General features: G+C 37.3%; 1 protein-coding gene across 1 annotated transcript in view; it reads left to right on the top strand.

The window, feature by feature from the left end:
• The window catches only part of LOC131029704 (uncharacterized), an 88,013-nt gene that overhangs the window by 40,372 nt on the left and 20,451 nt on the right, over positions 1-27,190 (top strand). Inside the window, exons 7-9 of the mRNA XM_057960305.2 lie at positions 3,087-3,247; positions 18,350-18,474; positions 18,594-18,696. Coding sequence (XP_057816288.2) covers positions 3,087-3,247; positions 18,350-18,474; positions 18,594-18,696 — 389 coding nt within the window. The remainder of the gene's footprint in view (positions 1-3,086; positions 3,248-18,349; positions 18,475-18,593; positions 18,697-27,190) is intronic.

Raw genomic sequence — 27,190 nt, 5'->3', positions numbered from 1 at the left:
CAATCAAGTATAGATCTGTTTTTAGTGATTTTTTTTGGTAACTGTAACGGCTCAGCCTGATAAGAAATTCACGTAACTATCTATAGCAAAACTCACGATAAAAATAGTCTTATTCTGAAATCTGCAGAAACGTTAAAAATCTATTAGCCAAAACGTTTTCCACATCGGTTTTGAAAAAGCCAAATATAGCCGCTCCAATAAAGATATATACTCTTATCATTAAAAAACACTACTCCATGATGAAAGGTTTGGCTGAAGAATATTTTCAATGGAAAAACGTTACACTGTCACTTAAAGACCTGACGTAGTCCTGAAAAGGTGAGAGTATGTTGGTGAAAGAATATTTTAATGTCGTCTTACAACTGGCAACTAACGCAGCTTAAAGATAGGAGAAATTGCTTGGCATTTTATTGAATTGAAACTTATTAGACCACAATACAACCGTCCAGAATATAGTAGATGCATTAGGAAGCTGGCCCATCGACCCCTCTAAAAAACGTTATTAAAACACACTTTAAAAACTCCTTTGACAATTCAAGGATGACATGGCTGATACTGACACATGGCACAATAATAAGACAAGCAGCTTGTTGATGCAGACACATACAGCTCAAGTAGACAACCAAGCAGGTCAAATATGCCAGGGCTCTGCTGGACAAGTTGTGAATGCAGGACTGCAAACCTACATCTGTTAAGTTTTGATCAGATTTGAATGAGCAGGTAATTTTAAATTTTATTTGTGCTTTTGATCACAATCTGATATCAATGGATGATATATATAATCCATAGTCTGACTTATGTTTGATCTACTGATGTGTATGCGATTTGCCACTGAAGAAATTCGACCTGCTACAATGAATTCGATCTAGTCACAAGTGAATTCAGTCTGCTATGTATGAATGCCGATCTGTCACTGCTGTCTATCTTGAATAAGCTGTGTTTGATGTTATATCGCAGTCTTTATCTGACCATGCCTGACACAATGATCACCCAGATCGCAGTATATAATCACACCGGTCTTCACGTAACATAAACACAGAGGTATTCACACAGTAATATGTATATCTTCCTGATATATGTTATACACATTGCAGAATATTGCATGCATTGCTTTCTATTATCCACTCGACTCATATGTATGCACTACTCTATAATATATTTCTGATAATAACATATATGCACTGCATCTTATAATACTTCCGCTATATCAATTGATCTCCTTGAATATGAGTTGATCTTGTTCGTGAGGATCTTTGGATTAGTATCTGACCATGTGAATATATATACAGTTCGCTATTCGTTCTGAAGTCTGTTGTTATTACATCTGATATGATGTGCGTATTGGTTGAATATCAAAGAACATGGACTATGATTTTCTCCTTAATGAATATATCTGGTCTGCTAATTGTATCTTCCATCTGATGCAATAATGGAAACCGAACTGCGAATATATGTAAGCTCGACCTGCCTATTATCTGACCAACCCCAAGGAGTGGTGTGATGATGTTTCACTTATAATTGCTGATGGAGGACATTCTTCAAAGGTCGGCTTCCTTCAAGAAGCCACGTCGCTATAAAACAACGCATCCTTTCCATGAAGGGTGGCAGACTTTAGTTAAGAGTCAGCCCTTTATATTAATGACTAGTAAATCGGTCAAACCATATTACTGTTTCAATAATGCAAATGCTAAGTTAATCAAATCAGATAATACAAGTCGGTATATGATTATTTGCTTATAAGGTGATGGCATAAGTAATTGTCTAATACCGAAGGCCCCTCAGACAATTAGGATAACTCTTGTCGGCTCATAATTATTCCGACCGACACTACCATATCATCAACATCATCTCTACACCTATGGAGAGAGTTCCTGAAGTTGTTGGCTAAATCCGGTTCTCCAGTTGAGAATGAATCCGATTTCAGGCAACTAGTGGGTAGTTTAATATATCTCACCTCCATTAGACCTGATTTGAGCTATGCAGTGAGTTACATATCCTGCTTCATGACAGCTCCTACATCAGAACATTGGGCTGCAGCGAGGCGGATCCTACGCTATGTCAAGGGTACTTCAGACTTTGGTATCCTTTATGGGCGAATCAAAGATCCTAGACTCATCGGTTACACAGATTCGGACTGGGCAGGCTCTATTGATGACAAAAAGTCTACATTCGGATATGTCTTCAGTTTGGGCACAATTGCCATCACTTGGACTAGTAAGAAGCAGCAGGCTATAGCTCTTTCCTCGACTGAAGCTGAATATCGAGGAACAGTCAAACTAGCTTGTGAGGCAGTTTGGCTTCGTCGGATGCTTTCAAACATCCAACTGTCTCCAGCCGGTCCTACACCCCTCTTTTGTGACAATCAAGGGCTGCTGAAACTTGCTAAGAATCTAGTCTTTCATGAGCGGACCAAGCATGTTGAGCTTCATTGTCACTTCATTTGCAAGGTGGTTGAAGATGGATCCGTGGATTTGTAGTATGTTCCTACAGAGGACCAGATTGCAGATATCCTCACCAAGTCCCTACTTCCGGATAAGTTTGCTAAGTTTAGGGGGCTCCTTGGTGTCGTAGACAGATTGACCATTAAGGGAGGGTATTAGAATAATATCTCCGTTATATTTGTTTCTATTCTGTTTAATGGTCCCGTCAATATATTGTATATCTTGTATAATTAGACTCTTTCTAATTCTGATGAGTTTCTTATTAGAAATTCTGTTCATTGTAATTCTATTTAATGATCGGTTTGATCATTAGTAAATACATCTAATTTTTACCAATTACCTGTGTTACAGTAATATCTTCCAATAGAAAATTTACATCTTATCTGCTTTGCAGAATTGTAACTTTTTCACTTTGATTGAGATTTAGGGATAATAGTAAAAAATGTGCAAACACTAGAATTCATTGCTGAAATTTAAGAATTATTCATGATGCTTATGGTAGCCATAAGCTATGCCAGATCTTAGATCCTTAACTGTGAGAAATTTTTGCACATGTGAGAATGAAACATGTAGAATTCTTTTATCAGCATGATTTCATTGTAAGAGACAGAATTAGTCTTAAACTAGCTTTTTCTGATGATGCAGTACACAAGTGGGTGAAGCTCCAATTGTTGCAGTTGGGTGGCATTCTATGCAGCAATTTCTCATTACACTCTCTAAGGATGGCTCTTTAAATGTGTGGAGGACTCGCGTCATAATCAATTCAAACAAGCCACCCATGCGTGCTAACTTCTTTGAAGCTGCTGGTAAGTTTTTTAATTCTATGTTTTTAAGTTGGATGATAATGCTTCTCTCCTCTCAAGCTTTACAATATTGCTTAAGTTTTAGTTATATTTTGGAGGTATCTTCTGTCTTCATCCCCTTATTTTTATTGGAAGCTTAGAAACAGAGATGGGTCTTATGAAAATTGCCAATTAATTGACAATACTTATTTGAATAAGTGAAATATACGGGTAAGAGAAGCTTTATCAAACAAGTCATGATTTTTTAAATTTTTGGAAAGGTTTTAAGGTTTAGTAATAAACTCATTTTGAACAAGCTTAATTGTGGACCTTCAAACTGTACATGGTGTTGCTCCTGCACCTTTGCTTGCATACTATAGTCCCTGTTACATGAGCCTTGGGTGTGTTGCATCTTCCATGCCTGAACTCTTTAATTGCTCCCTCTGCTTTGCTAATAATTAATCCTTACAGAGTCCTTGCCATGCCTGATGGCTCTCTACCAGGACAAGTTGACCCCACTGTTTGCTCTCGCAACCAAGTTGTAGCCTTTCTAGCATCAGCTTAACTTATCTACACATTGTCCCTCCTGTCACAGTCAGCTTTAGAGTTCTCACAGTTCCCAGTCCACACACTGTCTCACGATTCCCTATGCTGCTCTTCATTGCACAATTTTTCTGAAATGCCACCAGTGATGCAGGATGTTGCCATTGGTGGTGGTGCTTGTACCAACTAAATACTATTATTGTAATTAACAAAAAGAGAGCACCATTGAAATAGGGCCTTTGAACCATTACTCTGAGCTGTGGGTGGTTAGAAGAACAAAAAGAAAAATGGGGATTGAAGTAATCCAAGAATTTGAAATCAAGAAATTAAGGATTTGGAGGAAAACAGGTACAAACATTCAGCAACAAATTGAAATTTGTGTTTTCAAATTGTGAAACTAGAAAAGCTGCAGAACTGCATCATTTGATGTGCAAATGGTTTCTGAAAATTGCATTCATTATGCCGAGAGGCATAACCTACAGTGGCAGTAGGGGGTGGAGTTGGAGTGTAATGGCATGACCGTGACCCTTTATTAAAAACCTTAAAGATACAATAACATCATCAAATAGAATTAATTTGAAATTTTGATCACATACAAAAGTATACATCGATCACATAAGTATAAACACAAATTGTAGCTGAAGGAAATAGCACACTTAGATAAATGAATTTTGTCAAATGTATACAAAACTCATGGAATATGAAATCCATGACATCAAATGTTCCAAGCAAATATCAAAACAGTACCTAGAAGTCTATGGCTTAGAGGAGATTGCATCCCTCCTACGAAGGCATCTAAGGTGGGTCTTGGATGATATAGCAGCCATAATATTTTTTTAACTATGAATATGCAGAGATTTGTAACAAGGGATATGTATTATGTAGATTTTTATGATCATGATTCATCATTGGCCTATTACTTGCTTAGACTTATAGTTTGATGGGGGTTTGGTGGCAACACCAAAATGAGTTTGAGGGTGGCACCCCTCATGGGGGTCTGAGGTTGAGATAGAGAGAGAGAGGTAGAAAGATAGGCCTAGATCTTGGGGAAGAGAGGAGAGAGTAAGATAGAGAGAGGTAGAGAGGATGGAGGAAGAGTGATAGGGGGGGAGATAGGTCTAGAGTTCAGGGCAGATCAAGTGAGTGAGATAGAGAGATTGAGAGAATGCTGAGAGGAGCTTGCTGATTACTAAAATTTGACCGTTTGAAAATTTATAAGATCTTCTAAAACGTAAAATTTGCATTATATCTCCTAGAGATTTGAAACCACTCTCAAACATCTTGCCAATATATACGTGTTGATGTGACTTATACTTACATTTTATATTACTTGTATATAATCTAAAGAAGAGAATGAGACTGACTTGAAAACAAAGATGGGGAGTTAAATGTTATATTTCATGTATATTTTGGGGGTATGTTGTAAATTAAAAAAGCATTTAAATTTTGAGATTTAAAAGAAAGGAAATTTTATGTTTTTTTTGACTTTTGCCTTTGATTTTTGACAGTTGAGTCTAAGCGACGAGACTTGCTTGGACTCAGTGAGTCCGCTAGACGCGGCGAGTCTCATTGGGACTCGACGGAATCCGAGTCTGAGCCCCCAAGACTTGCTAAGGGTGACTCGACTTGGGACTCGCTGACTCTAGCCAAGTCTCGGCAAGTCTCAACATTTGAAGACATACAAGTTGATTGGTTCTGGAGAGGTTCATTGGTGGGACTGCATTATAATCCAATACTTATATCTTACCATATACATTTCAGGCTGGTCTGTCTACATGTTTCATTGTGCATTGATCATTGTACCACTTTGCTGGTTGGTGCATAACATTCTATTTGCTTAATTCACTATAAAAGCATCCTTCATTTTATGTTGCATGACACTTATCTTGAATTGAGGGTTGGCTCATAATGGTTTGACAGCATTTTGAAGAGCATCATATTGTATATCAACATAGAAGATTGTGATTGAATTCTGCACATTAATTGTGCCTGTGATACATTAAAGTTTGAGGCCTCATGTTGTTGTAAGACCTTTGCAGCAAGATTGTGAATCAATAATATTATTGTTCCATATCTTGGCTGTGTCATTTTGTTTCCACTATGCAACGTTTGTTGTATTGGCTGCATGGTTGGTCTTGTGAAGAATTGTAAGAGGAAACCTTTCTTTTTGTTAATAAGGAGCCATGCATGAAGCCACTTTGTTGATCCTAAATGAGTTTTGGCAAAAATTGTTGCAGCCTCAAGGCCATAATTTGTGAAAAAATCTTGTAAATAAAGTTTAGAGGTTGATAGGTCTAAAATAAGCAAAGGAATTAGCATTGGCCTTCTTGGGGATAAAAATAATAATAGCAGAATTCGATTCCTTTTACACCCTTTGGCCGCCAAAAAACTCCATAGAGGCAGCGATTACATCTCTACTAACAATGTCCCAATACATTTGGAAGAAAAAATGAGGGAAGCCATCCAGGCCAAGCACTTTGTTACCTTCAAAGGAGAAGATTGCAACCTTTATTCCTTCCTCCATAAGGGGCTTATTAATAAGCTCTCTTATAGCATGCTCATCAATCAAGTTTGGAATCTCCTCAAGAATACTTTGTTGGGTTGACAAGTCAATGTCGTTGTTAGTAGGCATATTGTTGGAGAAGAATCCTGCAGTTTTGTTTCTTACATCTTTTCCTCTAAAGTGTGGAAGCTGTCCATCTAGATCAATTTGGTTCTATTAGAAGATTTGTGCTTAAGTGAAAGAATTTGGTGTTTTGGTCTCCTTTCTCAAGCTACATTGCTATAAAACATTGCCTCCAAAGGTCCTCCTCCTTCTTAGATATAAGAGAATGAAGCTTCGTCAGAAGCTCATTCTCTTTTAACATAAGCTCTTGATTCATTAATTTGACTTCCTCTTTCCTCTTAAAGGTTTGCACAAAGGAGGTCTTGCTTCAACCTCTAATATTATTTTTCACACTATTTAGCTTTTGCTATCCTATACATGGTAGAACTCTTCATATTGATGTTATATGATTTTTTTTTAAGATCTAGGTGATGAGTCCAATTTTCTCAGATTTGAAGGGAAAGCCTTTTCTTTTACCCATCTTCTCAAATATAATATAATAGGGAAGCAATTTAAACCTATCCTAGCAAGAGAAGACGTGGAGCAACAATAAAAGGACAACCAATCAGGGGAAATCAAGGCATGATCCAGCCTCATTTGGATGAGAGGACCAATTTACTAGTTTGACTAGGTGAAATTTGCTCCTTCTAGGTGCAAATCCACCAAAATAGTGTCATCAATGAAATTCGCTATCTTTGCTATCTGAGGAGATTTGAGATCCTCCTCTCTTCTCATTATTTTTCAAAGGAGCATTGAAATCTCCCATAACATGCTAGTTAATATTAGAATCTAACTTTTTGAAGATAATAATACTTTTCCAAAGTTTTTTTCTCACGCTTCTAGTATTAGGGGCATAGATATTGAAAGTGTTCCATGAGACATTTTCTCTTTTATTGTAAGAGAGAATGGTAACATGGTTAGGATCATTTCATATCTTGTACTCTCCAACAAAGGTAGGTTCAAAAAAGTAGCAATACTTCTAAAGGCTCCATCAACATCAAACCCAAGACATCCATCGTCTTTGAAAAAATTGTTTTTGATTTTGAACAGTGTTTCCATGAGCATTTTAGTCTCTTGGATAAGAATTAAGTCTGATTTATGTTACTCAACAAGATTAGGTAGGTCATGTTTGTGGGGATTATTTTGCCCTTTGACCTTCCACGAGAGGACTTTCATTTTTTGAGTTTAGGGGTGCTCAACAAGCACATGGCTGTAATGTTTTATTGGCTACCATTAGCTATATCCTTTTCCGCATCCCTCTCCCTTGCATCTTTGATTGATAACATTCCTAAAATTTTAGGGTTTGCATCATAGTCTCTTGAATTTATGTTCTTACTCTGCATTCTAGACTTGGTATACACTATTTTCTCCTTATTCTTTTTCCACCCTTAATGGGAATCAAGGGGTTGTTTCCTCTGATTACTTTGTAAACTAACAATTTTTGGATTCTTAAAAGAGGCTATCGCCTTCTCTTCATATTTACCAACCTGAGGTCCCACCTTATTTAGGCATTCACTAATAACCTTGGTCAGTACCTTGTTTTCCTCTTAATTGATTGAAGATCTCTCCTTATCCAATCCCTCACAATAACCTTGTTCTACTCTTCTATTACGTCTTCTTTACTTGTCCTTTCTCTTTGAATAATTCCTCATGTGTTTCTAAATCAATATCATCTTGTGGGACATTTTCTTCACTCACCTGCAACTGTGATACATTCACATTGATCATCTTCAAATTATTAATATCTTGTTCATCAAATACATAGGGTTCTTCCATCTCATTGATTTTTCTTTGTGGTATTCTTCCCTTGCCTTCTTCATTAGTGATATGATCTTGCTGTCTTCCTGTATTCTTCTTGCTCTTACTAACTTCATTGACCATTTTCTATCTCCAATCATTGATTTCTTTTTGGGATGGACCTTGTTTAGCCCAATGTCCCATTCCCTACACTTAAAGCTAGCATAAGGTGAAGATTCCAACTCCAATATTTGATTCCACAATCCAAGCTTGGAATCTATATATATTTGGGATGGTAGCACCATTTTCTAATAAATACACAGATTTGTAATGTCTCTTTTTTCTAGGCTCTCTTGTAGGGCAACTGTTGTTGACTTTCAAGGTTTGTGCTAGCTAGTTTAGAGGAGTATTTTGATGTCGCGAATGAGTTTAGAGGATTTATTGGAGGAGGGTTTTTGGACAATTTGTCCGTACTTACTATTTATAGTAAGTTTTACTGTGGACGTTGATTGGCTTAGTTGGCAGAGTTACTCTTTCAGGATAGTTGGTGATTGCTAAAATTGATGATATCTAGGCGACATAAGGTGTTTTGAGATATTATTTTAAATAATGTTAGATTACTAAAGTTAAATCAAATATTTAACTAATGTTTTTGATTAAGGAAAATCAAGTTTTAAGGGACCCAAAACCCGCTTACATATCGAAAAGAAAAGCAATAGAGAAACTAGAGAAGACAGAACAAAGAGAGAAAGACTGCAAAAGAACAACACAAAAGAACAACACAAAAGACATCAGCCAAAGAAAAGAACAACAAAAGGCTAGCGAGAGACTGGCACACCTAAAACAAAATTACATTTCAGGTGAAAATCTTTATAGTCTCTTCCGCATCCTTGACCAACATCATCATTGCATTTGCTGCCTCTTTCAGGTCTTTATTTTCTTGCATCTGTTGATTGCATTTGGTCTTTAGCTCCAGCTCACTTGCATTTTGCCTAGTTCTGCGTCTGGAGGAGTGTTGAACAGAATTAGAAGCCGACTTGTCATCAATAATCACAGTTTCTTTATTCTGCTTATTCTTCTCTAGGCAAGCAACCAGCGCATTCATGTTTTGAGAGGACACCTTCAATACAGCCAAACTATGCTCCATGAATTTCCTCAAAGCACTCTCAGTTTTTTGAATCCGATTGTTTATCAGACCATTATCAGACTCATCCTTTTCTTTGAGAATCCTCACCACATCCCCCAGGTGCTTCAAATCTCCCTTTATAATCTCACTTTTCGGCCAGTCCGGAATTTATTTTTCATCCTCTGCAGCACTAGTATCCTCCGCATTATCCTCTTTACCTTTAATGTTGATATCCTTAACCAAATTTTCAATTTTAAAATCCATCTCTCTCTGTTTTTCCTGAATACTCCGCATTCTCCATATCCGGGGCAGAATCCTTAGACCTAGGGTTTCCCTCCATGTTATGCTGAGCATCATCCCTGTTATCCGAAACATAGGGATCATCCTTCGCCTCTGACTCTTCAACATCCTCTTCTCTCTGCTCATTAACGTTGTCCCCTTCCTCACCCTCAACCTCCTTCTCCTGCTCATTCTCCGCCTCTTCTTCCACCTCCTTGTCCTGCTCTTGCTCAGAACCAGCATTCTCTTCAGTGTCTTCTTTAGCTTTTTCACTAACCCTCGATTTCTTTTTAGAAGGAAGATTAGAAGAATCCTCATCAGAGTCAGAGCCGTCATAATCCTCAGAAATATGGGCATTCTCCACAAAGGGATCATCCTTATTAGCCTTAGCTTTACCCTTAAGATGCTCATATATTAACAAAATAAGGCCTTGGTGAGCAATGGGGTAGGAATTAGGTTTCTTAGCATGGTCAGCCAGACTATCATTAAGGGAGGAGGCCAAGTAGAAGGGCAGAGATATCTTAGAGCCATGGCGAAAATGGTTAAGGATAACAAAGTGGTAATTGTAGACTTTCGAAAACCTACCATCAATCGTAAGATACTCCATTAATACTTTCAACATTTTTTGCCAGAAAGATTTTACCTGGTTAGGGAGATAATAGGAAGCATTATCCTTTTTGGCGAGCCGAGCCCTTTCTTCTTCGTTTTTGGGGAAATTCTTGATGGCTTCCACCGAGAACTTGCGGTCTCTGTAAAAACTTGATGCCATCCTTCTGCAAACCGGTCACCTCAGCGACCAAATTTTCATCCACTTTCCAGGTCTGACCGAACAAAGTAACTTTATTATTTTTCCAGCCCTTGGCAAAACCATGGGAAACGGACTTCTTGCTCCCATGCAATTTCTCCATATAATCGGTGAAGCCATATCCGTGCAACCTTCTCCAAATTTTCCATTCACCTTTCCAGCTATCACAGCGGTAGGCTCATTACGGTTGAGATTTCCTCCCATAATGTGATAGCTGTTTAAGTCAAAACCCTCAAAGGAGCGCAAACTGACCAAATGCTGAAGAACAGAGACGCTGGAATCGAAAACCAAGGTGATTTTCTTGTTTTTCAAGTAGCCTTTTAAAACATGCAAATTAACCCAGCACTTAATATGATAAGTCCCTTCACACCGATACTCATTATCACGACGCCTGAGACAGGTAATCAATTGACAATTCGCCTCACTCCAAAATCTATCATTAAAGTCCGAACCCAGAAAGGTAATAATGAAATTAATATGTACCATGGACTCTGTCATAAAATAATTGCTCTCGGACTCTGTTCTTACATGATGATTCTCCGATATAATTAGCATCCTTCGCTAAAATGACCCCCTCCTTGGCTAACAAATCGGCTACCCTGTTACCTTCCCTAAAGGTATGGGTAATAATCATACTATTATAGGCGTCTAACAAATTTTTTGCATTATCCATGATATTTTGGATATTCCAAGAAGGGGAACTAATACCTTTAATAGCTTGAATTATATTAAGGGAGTCCCCCTCCAGCCAAATTCTTTTAAAATTAAATCTCTGAACAAGCTGAAAACATTTTAACATTGCCAGAGCTTTTGCCACATGGTTGTTTTGAACTCCAAAGGGAGAGGCAATCATATCTACACAAAAGCCATAAGAGTTTTTGATGACCCCTCCCCCTCCAACATTCCCTGGGTTTCCTTTAGCTGCACCATCAAAGTTCACCTTAACCCAATCATGAGGAGGGAACCTCCACACAACATTATCTCTTCTACTCTTCATATCAGACTTCCAGACCTTGTGTATCAAATTCCATTCAGTTAGAATGCTTTTCTCATTATCAGTCATGTCAATATAACTACACTGCTTGTTACTTTGTGAATGGTATTGATGTTTTCTTTAATAGCCCTACAAATCTTTTCAAAAACCACCTGAGAAGAACACTTAGTCTCCCTAAAAATTCTATTGTTTCTCTCCTTCCAAATATGCCAATAGGTCATAGGAAGGACAAAGAAACAGAGGGTCTTAATCATGGGAAGCTTGGTAGGGAAAATCCAGAGCCAAAGGACTTCCTTAAAACTATTCTACATTACCCAATCAACTTTCCATTGCGTCCACACTTTACCTAAGATCTCCCAGGTAAAAGAACAGTGAATGAACAAATGATCCACAGACTCAGCCTCTTTCTGACATAATTCGCACCTATTAGGAATCATGAATCCTCTTTGAACTAGGTTATCAATGGTAAGTATCTTGTTGTGAGTTGCAAGCCAAAAAAACATATTAACTTTAGGAATGAGGAATCTATTCCAAACTTTAGTCCATATAGGGTTGCAGGCCCGATAGCTATTTTTTTATAAGCAGAGGCAATAGTAAAATTACCCCTAGGATTACTCTTCCATAAGAAGACATCATCATAATCTTTGCTGACAGAAAAAGACAACAAATCATGCTGGAGCGAAGAAAATCCAGCATAAACCGCATCAAGTCTAACCCATTTATTCTTCTCCCAATAATTACAGGCCATAGAACCAAACCTCCTTTTACAGTCTTCAATGAAATGGCTGCAATCCTTATTAAAAAGAGGCTCATCTTTGATCCAGACATCCTCCCAAAATCTGATTTTGTTACCTTTGTCAAGGACCCATCCGGCTCCAGCTTTAGCAACTTTAATAGATTTGATCATACTATTCCATATAAAAGATCCAACAGGGATATCTTTAGAATAGAGAAGGGAATGAATGGGTTGATTATGTATGTATTTGTCAAACCACACCCTACTCCAATCTCTCTTAATACCATATGCCCTCCAAATCTGTTTGGCTAACAAAGATTTGTTGAAAGGTTTAAGAGATTTAATACCTAACCCCCCATTGCTTTTAGGACAACAAACTTTATCCCAGGCAACCAAAGCAATCCTTTTCTTATCTTCCACACCAGACCAAAGAAATCTTTTCTGAATTCTTTCTAAAGCTTTTGCAAATTTGACCGGTATACTAAACAAACTAAGAGCATAAACAGACAGATTCTGAAGAGTGGCTTGAAGAAGCTGAAGCTTACTAGCCTGCGATAACATAGAGCCTTTCCAACCAGCCAATTTTTTTGTTGAACTTATCAATTAAAGAATTCTAGAAAGAGTTTGGATGAGCCAAACCAAGAGGGACACCCAAATAAGTAGAGGGGAGCAGCTCAACCTTACAACCAATTATGTTAGCAATCCTCTGCTGCCTCAACAAGGGGGTGTTGATGAAGTAAATAGCAGATTTCTCCCAATTAACCTGCTATCCAGTAGCAAGGGAATAAGATCTGAGAGCACCTTTGAAGGCAGAAGCTTCGCTAACAGAAGAATATCCCAACAATATTGTATCATCAACAAACTGTTGATGTGTGTAGAAGAAATTAGCAGAAGAGGGTTGCAACCCTTTGATGGTCCTATTCTCTTTCAACTTTTGAATCAATCTGCTCAAACATTCTGCCAAAATAGTGAAAAGAATAGGCGAGATAGGATCTCCTTGCCTGAGACCCCTTGAAGATTTAAAAAATCTGGACAGAGATCCATTAATAAGAATAGAAAAATTTGGTGTAGATATCAGCTCTCTAGTGATTTTAATAACCTTCTCATCAAATCCAAAGGCCTCCATGATCCTAAAAAGAACTTGCCATTCAACCCTATCATAGGCTTTTGCCAAATCCAGCTTGATGAGAAATCCCTCTTTGTTTGCAGCATTAAGAGAGTGGATATTCTCATGCACAAGAATTATAGAATCCAAAATCTGCCTGCCTGGGACAAATCCTTTTTGCTCCTCAGAGATAACAAGGGGAAGAACAACCAGCAATCTAGAAGTCAGGACTTTTGAAATTATCTTGTAAAAAGAATTACAAAGACTTATTGGCCTAAACTTACTCATAGAATCAGCTCCAGCTACCTTAGGAATTAGATCAATGAAAGTAGAGTTGATTTCTTTAAGAATTCTTCTGGATCCAAAGAATTCTTTGACAGCATTGGCCATATCAGCCCCAACAATGTGCCAATATTCTTGAAAGAAAAACATGGGGAAAGCCATTCAGGCTCGGTGCCTTATCCCCTTGAAAGGAGAAAACAACTTTTTTAATTTCATCAACTGAGGGGATGGCTGATAATATCTTATTTTGATTAGGTCCAATAATCTTAGGAATATTATCAACTAGATCTTGCTGCTTAACAATGTCAATTTCCTTGCTACCTGTCAGGAGGTTAGAGAAGAACCTTACAGCTTCATCACTTATGTCATCATCTTTGACAAGAATTTTGTCATCAACAATTAATTTGGAAATTCTGCTTGCTGCTTTATGCTTCATTGATGTCATATGAAAGAATTTAGTATTTCTATCACCAACTTCTAACCAAATAGCCCTAGATCTCTGCCTCCAGTAAATTTCTTCTCTTAAAATAATGCTGTGTAATTTGGCTAGAACCTCATCTTCTTTAGCCTTGGGGAACTTCTTATAACCATATTCCTGAATAGAGTTTTGAATCTGTTCTAATTCCTCCTTAAGCTTCCTCTTGGATTCAAAAATATCTCCAAAAACCTTTTTATTCCAAATCTTAATGTTGCCTTTGATATTTCTTATTTTTTTAGCAACTTTGAACATGGCAGAACCATCCACAGTTATATTCCATCATTTGGCAATGGAAACTTCCAAAGAAGGGTGTGAAATCCACATTTTTTCAAACCAGAATGGAAAGCAGCGTTTGCCCTTAATAGAATCAACAACAAAAGAAATGGGATAATGGTCCGATTCTATTTTGTTAATAACAGACAGAGAACATCTATACTTAAGGACCCAGTTAGGAGTGATAAGGGATCTATCTAGCCTTACCTGAATAAGATCTCCTCCATCCCTTCGATTAGACCAAGTGTAGGAGGCTCCAGAAAGGTCAACATCAATGAGGGCATTGGCATTGATGAAGTCCATAAGATCAATCCTGCTATCTAGTTAAGCTTGGGTTCCTCCAAATTTGTCAATCTCCTGCAGAGGGGTGTTGAAATCTCCCATCAAAAGCCAACTATCCTGGGAAAAAATCCCTCTTTTCTGCTGGATTTTGTCCCAAAACTTACTCCTAGCAGCTTTAGAGTTTGGAGCATAAATGTTGGTGACCACCCATTCCTATCCTTCAGCAATGCATTTCACTCTCATAGAAATGATATTACCATCTTCATCAATCAAATCTCCATCAATAGTTTTCTTATTCCAAAATATGGCAATCCCACTAGACGCTCCATTAGAACTACTACCACAAACACCATCAATAGTTTTCTGTTTAAAGAATTTTAATTTTTCAACTTTTTCCTCGCTCATTTTAGTTTCCTGAACCAGGATAATGTCCGGCTTATGATCTCTAATAAAATTCCTAAGCACATCCTGTTTATAGAGACCATTTAGGCCTCGTATGTTCCAGGAAATTACCTTCATTTGGAAACCTGGGAGCAAGATTCCTGAATGGTTCGCTGCCTTCCATCAGCTATATTTTGTTTGCTCTCCTGGTCCCTATGCCATTTCATAGTTTTACGTCCCTGTGGGGATTTGGAAAGACCAATATCTGCCTTAGACCTAGTTCTATTTTTAACCCCATTAGAACAACCTGTTCTCTTGTTTTTCTTTTTTCCCACTCCTTTTATCTCTTCTTCTTTTTCATCTTTATATGCAGACTGCTTACTATTCCAAGGTTCTCCTTTTCTTTGAGAAGAGGTGGGCGAATCAGTTCCAAAACTTTGGAATAGAGAGTTAAGGTTAACCTGGGGCGATTTGAATTGGGTCTTTTTTTCAATGATAACATCTGGACCTTCAAAGTCCTTTGAACACACTTTATTACTTTCCTGTTCTGTATCTTTTGGAGACTCATATTGTGATTCATTTATGTCGCCAATCTCACCGTCTTCAAGAATTTCTTCTATAATTACATTTTCTTCCTCTTGAATCTGTAAAGCTTCAAATCCATTGATTGTTTTAACTTCAAATACATTCTCTTTATCCTTTCTGACTTCCTTCTGAGGAGTATCCTTGGAAGGACTAGCTTTCCTTTCATCCTTTGTTATATCTTTTGAGTTACTAGGAAGTCCAATTCCTCCCTTCGATCTACCCTCCTCATTTTTGTTCATCTTCTCTTTCCAGATCTGTTTGACATGATTACTGTGCTTCTGAGCATTCTTTGGGTTACTAGGACAAGCCTTTGCCCGATGTCCAACTTTCTTACAAGAAAAGCACACAAAAGGGAGGGATTCAAACTCTATAACTTGTTCCCACTTACCTAGCTTGGAATTTATTTCGATAGAGCTAGGAAGGTCCATATTCTGTGAGATATTAACACGTATCCTCGCATACACCAGTCTCTTTCGTGCTGCTCCTCGAAAGAATTAGCAATGCCTGAGAACACGTCCTCCAACCAAAATTCAAGCGGCAAACCAGGCAACCGCACCCAGACTAGAGTAGATTCAAAAAAGGAATTATTGAGCTCCATTTTTGGAGACCATTTTCTTAAGGATAAAGAAGATTTCCCAAGCATCCAGGGTCCTCCACCCAGAGCCATTTCCAAATCTTCCCCACAGGAGAAGGAAAAGACAAAGAAACCCCTTGATAGGGCTGAGACATCAACCTGTCCTTTCAACCTCCATTTTCTCTTCATAAAAGACCTAACAACTTCAATATTAGGTCTGGGTCCAACAAATTTCCCCACTAGAGAAAAAGCCATTAGAGAAATACTGTGGTCTATGACCACATCTGGTACTGCAGTAGCTAATCTGCCTACCTTTCTATCAGAAATATCTTCCACAGAGGAAAAAGTTGATTTACTAGTGGGCTTGTTTGCAAATAAACTGTTCCAGGGTTTGAGAACCTTGACTTCAGCCGTCTTTTCCAACTCAGCGTTCAAGTTCTCGGGACCCAAATTTGAAGAATCTTCAGTATTTTTAAAGTCAAGAGGAGGGTCCCGATGCCGTGGGTCCCCATCCTTTCAACCATCCTCATCATCCACCGTAGATCCCAAAGAGACAAGTTGTCCTTGAGCTGCAGAGGCAGCAGAACCAGAGGAACCAGCCGCGCAGTTCCCTCCATTCGCAGAATTCAAATTTCCCTCCAGCTGCGCTATTCCCTCTATGCTGCCATTTCAATGTTATTTAGTTTAATAAATTGACTTTATTTTGGCACTTAAGGTTTTATATAATTAAATAAAGTACTTTTTGGAGGTGGGCACCAACTTAGGGAGACATAAGGTGAATTTAAAATTAAATTAAAAGCGCAAAGCCCTAATTAGGGCATTGGGCTTGGAGGCACTTATTAAAAGGCATTTCAGAGATCATTTGCACATGTGGAGTGTATTAATTTTTGATATTTCACTTTGGTAAGAAGAAAACCCTGCATGTTTTTTGGAGTTGGACTTGGCTTGGCTCACTATTTTAGGACATAAACCCTCTCGAAGAAGATCGGCTATGGTGGTGAAAGATCCATCCTAATTGATATTGCAAGACTCGATTGGAGTTTCAGCTTGAGTGTCAACAGATTCAAGTTTGCAGGTAAAGTTTGGTGAAAGATTATTTTGTGCTGTTTGTGTGCTTGCTGAAAGGTGAAGAACTATTTGATTACTTTTGCAAGTTGCTGGGTGTTGTTTTTAAAAATATTTGGCATTGGAAATTTTCATTTTTTTCCTCATTTCCATGCAACTATTCTGAATTTGAGTATCTTCTTGAAATAGGGGATTAACACAATCAAGAGTAAGTTTCTTCCTTTCTGATTTTCCCATAGAGATTCTTTGTCCAACTTTATTTGAATCTGTGTTTGTGTTTAGAGGAGTATGTGGGGCAATATCTAGAATCTAGCAGGAATAATGATATATTTTTCGCTTCAATACTGTCCACATTTTTAGAAATTTCATCTATGTTATTATCTGTCATTACCTGTGCAGGTTACTGATCATATTACATTTTCTTGGCTGCATCTTTATTTATTGTAGGTAATATTAGTAATTCCTTATCTAGACTTTGTAAAAGCATTTGAAGAATTTGTCAAAATATTACTCCATTTAAACTCTACTTGAATTGGATAATGTAAGAGACACCATTCTTTTTTTATGTAAGTCATTTAAATGGAGGTTTTGTTTTCTACACACATCTTTCTGATGGAAATTGAGGCTCTTGCATTTGTGCACTTTGACATTTAAGGGGAGTAGAGCACTCTGAATGAGTTGTAATACCGACATTCTATATAGTCTGTTACAAACTTTCCTAGGTTCCATGTGATAGATATGTAGATTTGAACGCTTTAAGGTAAAACTACTCCATAACTCTTTTGCAAATGATATTTAGAACTGTAACAAAATTTGGAGTGAAGTGTTGATTATTTGTGTGGATATTAATAAAAATCAAGCTTGTGGGAATTTATGTTTTTTTTATTCAGTTACTTTTCAGAACCTGGGTTTTTTTTGGCCCTATCATTTTTCATTGTAGCCAATTGTAATCTTTGTTCCAATCAACCAACTTTAGTGACTCATGTAGATAATATGATTTCTTTCTTTCCCTCTCATTTTTTCTGTGGCTTGGAGAAAATATAGATTTGCTTGTGATGATAACAAAAAAGTTATTGTTATTTCGTGCTTACAAATTCCAAGTAAATGAATCTTTTATTTAGTCTTTTACCATTGTGATTACAATGTGATGTTTAATTTTTTAGCTCTTTACATTCACTATTTAAAAAATTGAATGGGTAAAGAGAGAGTGTTTGCACTGTATATTCGTTTGGTGAAAACCTTATGTGTTGCAACTATGTTCTGTTAATTAATGTAGGAATTGAATCAATGGACATGGGTAAGATACTTTCTCAGCAAGGTGGAGAGACAGTGTATCCACTTCCACGTATCAAGGATTTTCTTCTTCATCCTAAGTTGAATTTAGCTACAGTCCTTTTCTTGGTTAGTATGAGTTGAATTACTTGGTTAGTATGAGTTGAATTACTTGGCTAGTATGTTGTGTGGTTTCCAGCAGCTCTTGTTGTGATGATGTCTTAACGCTTCATTGAATTTTGTGACAGAATGATGCAATAGGAGATGATTTAAAACTCAAAGGTGTCTCTTTTTCCCGAGAAGCCAGGAAACAACTTTTTGCAGTTCTGCAAAGTGCAAGAGGATCACCAGGTATGTAGCTATTAATTGAGAAACAGATTTTTGAACATGGATTTGGACATCAGCCAGCCAAAATCAGTTATGGAAGTCTTTTATATAGTCTACTTAAAATAGTTACAGCTCCTATACAGTTTTCTTTTTACTTGTATTGTCCAGAAGAGAATTTAAATCCTGTATCCAGCAGTATATGATTGTCTTAACCATGTGAAAGTTTATAACTGTATTGTCTATACTACAAGAGAGCATAAAATATTTATGGAATGGCCTTTAATGTGCCTATGAGTGTGATTATATTGTTGAGTCGATGCTTGTTGCCTGCCACTTATTAAACATGCCATGAAGTATGGAAGGACCGTGAAATATGCACATTAATTATTCTTTTATGCAATTTGAGGTTCTTATTTATATAATTTTAGATAAAATGAATTAACCACTTGGAAAATTGAATTGTCTGTTTGAATAGCATCAATATTTTTGAGTGGCTATTTTGAAACATAATGGGGGTCCTTTTTTTCGAATTATCTCTCCCTCCATGGTTACTGCTAGAGGCATACGGTAATTTTAGCATCTGTATGTGGATTTATGTTCAAATTTATGGAACACTACAATTTCATAATGCATCTGAAGAGATTTCTTTTGGAATTATGTAAACATGCCATATGTGTGAGACATCAATTGTCTTCCACATTTGAAAACTAGATATGCTTTTTTAATGCATTGTAATGTTTAGTTTGTTGTGTATAAGCCTCTTGTCCTAAAATTGCACGATGTTGTAAGTTTATAACATTATGTTATAATAAATTCATATGCATATTCAATATATATTGGGGTTTTGTTAGGAGACATAGATTGTTTGGTTAAGGTTTGTCAAACCTATCTCTCATTGGATTTACTAAAATGGAACTTCCATTGCTGTAATATACACCCCTATATTTTTTTGAATACTTGCCAAATGGGAGAACCATTTGACCAAACAAATAATGGTTTTCTTGCTGACAGGAAGTCTGATTAGAAATCTTTCAATGTACACTCAATGTGCTTAACATGTGTTAATGAAAAATTGTCATTGCAACTAGGCATTTCAATACAAAATTACAATATGATGAAACTATCAACCACAACATCAAATACCTCAAAATATGAGATACTGCAGATTGGTTCAGTGTAACAGACTGACCTGCTTGCTAAAACCACTCTGACTAACGGGCTGCAGGTATTTCCTCAATCAATTTGGAGTTTTTTCCAAAATGAGGAGTGAACTGAGTTTTTCCTGTGGTTTGCTGATACCTGTTGCATTTGGAGTTTTTTTTTTGCAATCTATCTAACATTTAATACACACAAGCACAATAACTTGCTGATAACTACTTTCATTACACTAAACCTTTATGAGAGGAATTCATGGTCCATATAACAAATTCAGTTGCTATTAGTTTCTATGAATATTTCATTATTCATTCAGCTAAATTATTTCCTTTACATATTAAATTATGAACCAGACGTCTGCTGCAAAGGAAGAACAGAAGTTTGAAAAATTATGTGACCTGTACTTTGCTGAAGTCTCAGTCGAGCCCACTAACACTCCACTTGTGACTTATCGCAATGGTTTGCAGCAGTTACTATCACCTCCGGGCATTAGAGTTGTTTCAGCTATGACGTGAATGGTCTGAAGTAGGCGGAAGCTCTGCAATGTTATTCCTCACATTTAGATTTCCAACCGAATACCAGTGTTCATCTAATACCTTCCTTACGGCTGCACACTGTGTCTAAACTCCACCACACCATTAATATCCTTTGCCGCTGGGTGGTCTCTTTCACACAAAAATTACTGCGTCTAACCTCTGCGACTACCCTCAAGATCTTTCGTGGTTTCCAATGTTGATACAACTGGACTACAGTGAGCTATCGTGGCATTACAAGATTCCAGGTGCGATTTCCAGCAGGGTCGATACTACTGTAACTTGGTGCTGAAGGTACTTCCTTTCCTAAACGAACAGCCAGCACTAATAACTTCAACGCTGTCACTTGTGTAAGAGGTTTCCTCACCCTACATTTCCCTTAACTGGTTATCCACTAGCTTCTGCAAATTAAAATGCTTTCCAATACAACAGTACATACCCAAAGTTAACTCCACTTCTCCCTGAGCTTCCTCCTGTGATGAACAATGCCATGGCTCCCAATATCTGCAGTTTGTTTATAGATTTCACAGGCCTGGTTTGCACAGATGTAGGAAATGTTGCTATTGAGGGATTTCGTCCCCAAAAGCCTGAATTTTTTTCCAGAATTGAATCCAGAAACTTCAAATCCCAAGATTTCACAAATTCCAAGATGTCTGAATCTTCATTAAATGCCCATATTTATTACTTCATTTTGGCACACATGCCAAGGCACCAAAAATGTGGGATAAATGAAAAGTCGAATAAAATATTATTATCCCTTTATGTCTCCACAAGGAAGGGGTACTTTTAATTTTTCCCTTTTAACATTAGCTTCAACATTAAATAACCTCTAAAGTTAAATATTTAAATTTAACTTTAGGAACTTTTGATTTTTGCCCAAATAATTAATGACCCCATTAAATTTGCAATCCAAGAGAATAATTAAATGTACCAAATTAATGTCAACCAGAATTGCTTCAAAATTTACTAGTCGCTGAGCCCAAACTGACTTACTATAAATAGTAAGTTTCTGGAAAACCTGTCAAAAATCCTGCGATTGGCCTGCAACTGAAATTGCCTAGGCCAAAACCATCACCGATCCCTGAAATGTTATGGTTAGCCCTCGGGACCATGGCAAAAAGGGCTAACGACAAGTCGCTAGATGACTGCTAGAAAGGGGACATTACATTCAAACTTGAGCAGCAAGTTCAAGTGAAGAACAGTCAACAGCAGGTCCAGAATAACTTATTTTATAGCCATTGATAAGCCTCCCAAGTGCAGCAATAGAATCCAATATAACTCCAAAGTATGCCAAAGCACTCCTAAACGCTTAGAACATTTAATCAGCCAAACCCAACTCAGAAAACTACTTTTATGGCAGAGAATACACACTCAGAACTTCTGCTACAGAAGACAGTAGCACCAAAACACAAGGTTGATTTAATCATAAAATACAATAAGATTTTGCACTTATTTTTGCCTCCCAAAATGCTCTGTGTCAACTTGTATGATTCCCTTAGAACTAGGTGTCCTCTTATTGCAATAAAATAACCTAGAAAGACAAGGCGATTTTATTCCTTCAATCCTCATATCCACATCAAACTATAAATAATAACCTCTGTAGATTTGACCTCAAAAACACCTGGAAAGTGATCACTCAGCTGAAAGAAATGAATGGATCAGCACCCACAAAAAATGGTTTATCTCTTATCCTGGTGTCCAAGAAAGTAGGGTTCAACTCGCACAAGAGAAAGTACAGCTTGGCTGGAAACACACAATCCTTTCAAAGTGACCAGAGTTCCCAAACTCGCCGCGAGTCAGGCGAGTTCGCCGAGTTGGCGAGTCGAGCCAAGCTCGCCGAGTTTTGCTGACTCGGGACTCGGACTCGGCGAGTTTTGACCAAAACTCGCCTGACTCGCGAGTCAGGCGAGTTATGGCAAAACTCGCCAAGTCCAAGTTCCAAGACTCGGCCACGACAGGTCAATGTTTTGACTTGTTTGACAAGTTAGTCTCTTCGCCAGGATTCATATATGGAATATAACATTTCCTTATGTCTTTTCTCTTTCTTATACTTTAAGTTATATTCCATATATATTGTCAGGATGTTTGAGAGTGGTTTCAAACCTCCATGAGTTATAATGCAAAATCTAGTTTTTGGAGGATCCTTCAAATTTCCAGACTTAGTCAAATTTCAGGCCATTTCAGGATCAGGATGACATTCCAGACTTTTAAGGCAAGTTCACTCTGACCTTGATGTAAGGGACGGGACCTAGGAGGACACTATGCATTCAACCAAGGTTTGATTTAGCAACTTGAAGTGTGACCAAATAGTACACAAAAACCCTAGGAATGATCTAAATAACCCCTAATCACTCAACTGACCTAACCTCCTTCACTCCACCTTGAGGAGATCCACCTGATTTGATGACCTTTGAGAAACTCAATCCCTTCAATGCAAAGGCTAAGACACTAAAACAACCAACAACAAAACTAAAAGAGCTAACCCTAGAAAGCAAAAAGTGGGGGTCTTCATTTGCAATGGGGCGATGTGTGAGTACCTCACAACAGGGATGTTTCTTAAAATTTTGATAAAAGGGGGTGAGTTCGGGACATTTCCTACCTGTCCCCACATCCCAAAAAATCCCCCCATGGGGCACAAGGTTATTTTTGGCAAGGGACATGTCTCTGAGGAGCATATTTTCAAACCCTTGTGGCCTCACAATTCTCCCTTCCATCCAACATGTATATAGCCTAAAAACTAAGAGGTCCAAGAAAGACCAAGGTCAACTATAGTCCCAAGGTAAAACCTAAGTTTAACAAGCACACTATTTAATGCTACCATACGCAAGCACTCCTTATAGGTTCCAAGTGAAGATGTTCATGACATCTCATGTTGGTGCTCCCAAAATTTCAATTTGGCCAAAGAAAATACTAAACAAGAAGCCCCAAACAAGTAGATACTCTACCAGCATGCCTTTCATGGCATAACAAGCTAGCACACATTATAATTGGGCTTTATTCAATAATGGGTGCATGAAACAAGTTTTAAATTGTTAAAAATCTCTTGATTTCAAGGGTTTTTAATTTTGCCGAGTCATGAGTTGAGTCGGCCTTGCCGAGTCCGAGCCGAGTCCGAGTCTGGGAACTTTGTTTCAAACAAACCCCCAAAAAATCTACCAAGAAACCATCACCAAAAATCAGTGAGAAAATTGCAGATCAATTAACCTTAGAAATCTTTATCTCATTAAACATCGGAAATCCAGAAACTTCGTTAAAACTTCTGTGTTTTTTGTGTGAAAACATCAGACCATTTAGGGTGGGTTTCTCACCACCAAAACCAGCAAGACTGAATAGGGTTTTTGTCCTTAACAACACCTGGAAGAACTCCTTTGTTCCTTTTGACATCTCCTTAAGTGTGCAAAATCTGAATGAATGAAATGAGAGCCGAAGCTCCAATATAGAGTTTGGAGAGAAATTAGGCATTTAAAAATTCAAATATTTTAATTTCCTTAAAAAATACCACATAATGATTTCAAAATAACTTAATTTCCCACAACTCCGAGGCATCCAACTTGGGGACATTCACTTTTACATATCTAAACACTTAAGTGAATAATAATGACATCACTTTATTACTTAAGTGCAAATATTAAAAAAATACCAATCGCCTTACGGAAAGCTTGCCAAGAAAATAGAAATGGAAACCACTTGTACCAAAACACAAATGAAGCATGAGGAAAGATACCCAATGCCAAAAATAACACTTTCTAAAAATAGGAGTGTCCTACAAATTCTATGGAGGGCAACCTAGCAGGCTTAAAATGATACAATGAGTGTTGCCACCAGGAAGACACCAATTGAACTCCCAAACTACTATTGGAAACCGACAAATTGAAATAGGAGCTCCCTAACCACCATTGAATAGTCTACAGGAAGCCATGAATAGGCCAATGGAAAGCAAAGTTGACTAGGTGTGAGAAGGGGACATTAGAATTTCTTATAACTTGAACACCATGCTATGCTTATCCAAGATGGATTGTATGTCAACATGATAAGGGCTCCCATCCTTGGATGGTTCTATATTTATAATCATTCATTTTGCTGCCCAAGCTACTTGGTCTCTACAAAAAGCCTAAAAGGCAATTTCAGGCATTTTAATCCTACCACTAGCATACCCTAACATTGTTTAATGGAGATTTTCCTTTTTCAGGAGTCAGTGAATATGTTTTGGCCCAGAAATCTCTTGGATATTATAAGGCACACTAGTAAAAGGGGTGCAACAACCTTGTTTTGAGTCACAATGACACCTAGGGTTCATTTAGCAAGACCCACAGAAGGGGAGTTTAGGTTGCGTATGATATTAATTGGTGAATTGAGGACCGAGTATGTTTCCATGTCATTAACGATACTTAGGAGGCTAGGACCATAGTTGAATTACTTGCCAAAAGCAAAAACTCACCAAGGCCTGAAAATAAACTTAGTGAAAATTTGGCAAAAACTCAACAAAAATTTCGACAACTGCAATGTCCCCTTTTGTAAAATGCCCTAGTTTTCCCCACATTACAATTCTCAGCCAATTTGGGAGAGTTAGAGGGGGAGTACCTTTATCTCCTTGAAAGGGAAAACCTGCAGACAAGTTAGAAAATAACCTATAAATCATATTATATAAGTGAATAGTAATTACAAACAACTAACTATGATGATACATAATGTAAAGAATGACGGATTATGATGAAACATAAGGCAATGAACAATTACAAACAATAGTAAATGTAGAGATCAAGATCGTAGATCATAACTTACTATTTGATTACAAGGTCACTTAACTAACTAAGAAACCTCAATCATAGCAAGCTAGGATGGGTGACCTGATAGGGTGTCTTTACAACTGTTCGCCCTCAATCAAGCCATAGATAGGTAACTTGATAGGGTGTCTTTACAACCGTTCCCCCTCAATCAAGCCACGAATAGGCAACTTGATAGGGTGTCTTTACAACCGTTCCCCCTCAATCAAGCCATGGATGGGTAACTTGATAGGGTGTCTTTACAACTGTTCCCCCTCGATCAAGCTACCTTCTCCCACTCATATGATTCCATCCATCACCATGGTAGAGAGGATAAGGATTTACCCCAATAGGATGCCCTAAGTCTAACCCTCCTAAGATCAAAGGTAGAGCACCTTCGCCCCCCTTTGGCCTCATGTGGACCCGACCATACATATGAGGTGGCGTGCTTAGGGGTGACCCCAACACCATTCCCCCTATTTAGGATCCCTTCCTTCTCTTACATATATGTATATATATATATATATGTATATGTACATACATACATATACATACATACATACATATATATATATATATGTATATATATATGTATGTATGTATGTATATGTATATATGTACATATATATATATATATATATATATGTTGCAAGGTGTGTACCTTTGGTCTCCTTGTACTGTGCAGCTCAACGCTCAGGTTTGTGACATGGCTTAACTGCCTCTTGTGGATTTTATAAGTCTAGTGGTTGTATCGGGCATTAACAGGTCGATCTTTTGGTGCAACGGCAATTGTACTTGTAACAATAACAATATATATATATATATATATATATATATATGTATCATAGTTACCAAGAGACCCATCTCCTACCCCTAGAGACTTGTACTGGAGACGCATCTCCTCTCCGGTATTGGATACTTTTTCGGAAACTTCTTGACGCATAAGGTGCTTTTGGCTGCCGTCTCCGAAGTCTCCCATCCAAAAATTGACATCTCCTAGAAAACTTAGGGCAAAATGCAGTAAAAAGGCAAAAAAATAAAGCAAACAAATAAGATAAGCTTGCAACAAAGCAAAGTCATAGGGAAATGACTAATAAGGAAATTGTTTCACAGGAAGACAAAAATCCATGCAAAGTTATAGTGATCAGATCTATTGACAGTTTAGACTTTTTGAGAGGACTAATTTCTTATCACTGTAATGGTCTAAAGAGAAATTGCCTTTACTGTTTAGTCGACAATATTGAGTGTGCTCAACATCTATATTACCTTACTTTCACTAAACATTTTAGACTGGCTATGGTATCAACAATATAAGCAATTTTAATTTCAATTTTTGTGAAATTTTAAAGTTAATGTTAGCTTTACCATTGTTCTTGTTTTCAAAGTTCTCTATCATGATATGTTTTGGAAATTATTAAATATTATTTATTAAAAAAAATTGGCGTCTCCAAGTAATCCGTCTCCTATTTTTGAAAATTAGTCGTACCAGTACCGGTACCAGTCTTCGGAGTCTCCAAGTACCTCCGTCCCCTGGTAACCTTGATATATATATATATATATATAAATATATGTCTCAGTCAAACACAGAATGCCCATAATCAGATCCATGCTCAGAACATGCATAAACAGCATTATCAGAAACATATAATTTGACATAAATATGCAGAAGTAGATATATACATTGATATTATGCAATTTGAATATTTGTAAGCAGCAATATATTAATTCTGGAAACTTTAGATATAAACATGATTAGTATGCATCATACCACCAAGCAGAATGTGTAATCGCATAACTGGACTTAATATTGCTGTAGCCTTTTAGTCTAACCTTCGATGGTTGAATGATTAATGAGTAATTGTTTGATTGAATGAATTCCTTTGATTGTATGATTTGAGGTAGTGGTGAGTGATAATGTAATGGAGGTTGGTTTGAATGTATGGTGATTTGATAGAATGATTTCCTGATTGATTGTTGCTTGATTTGAAAGATTGGAATGATGATTGATAAGTGATCATTGAATAATTGGAATGATCTATTTTATACTTCATTGGTAAAGGGGTCACC

Source organism: Cryptomeria japonica, chromosome 9 (assembly GCF_030272615.1).
Source record: "Cryptomeria japonica chromosome 9, Sugi_1.0, whole genome shotgun sequence".
NCBI lineage: Eukaryota > Viridiplantae > Streptophyta > Pinopsida > Cupressales > Cupressaceae > Cryptomeria > Cryptomeria japonica.
Note: the sequence above shows the minus strand (reverse complement) of the source record. Positions and strands in the feature narration are given on the sequence as shown.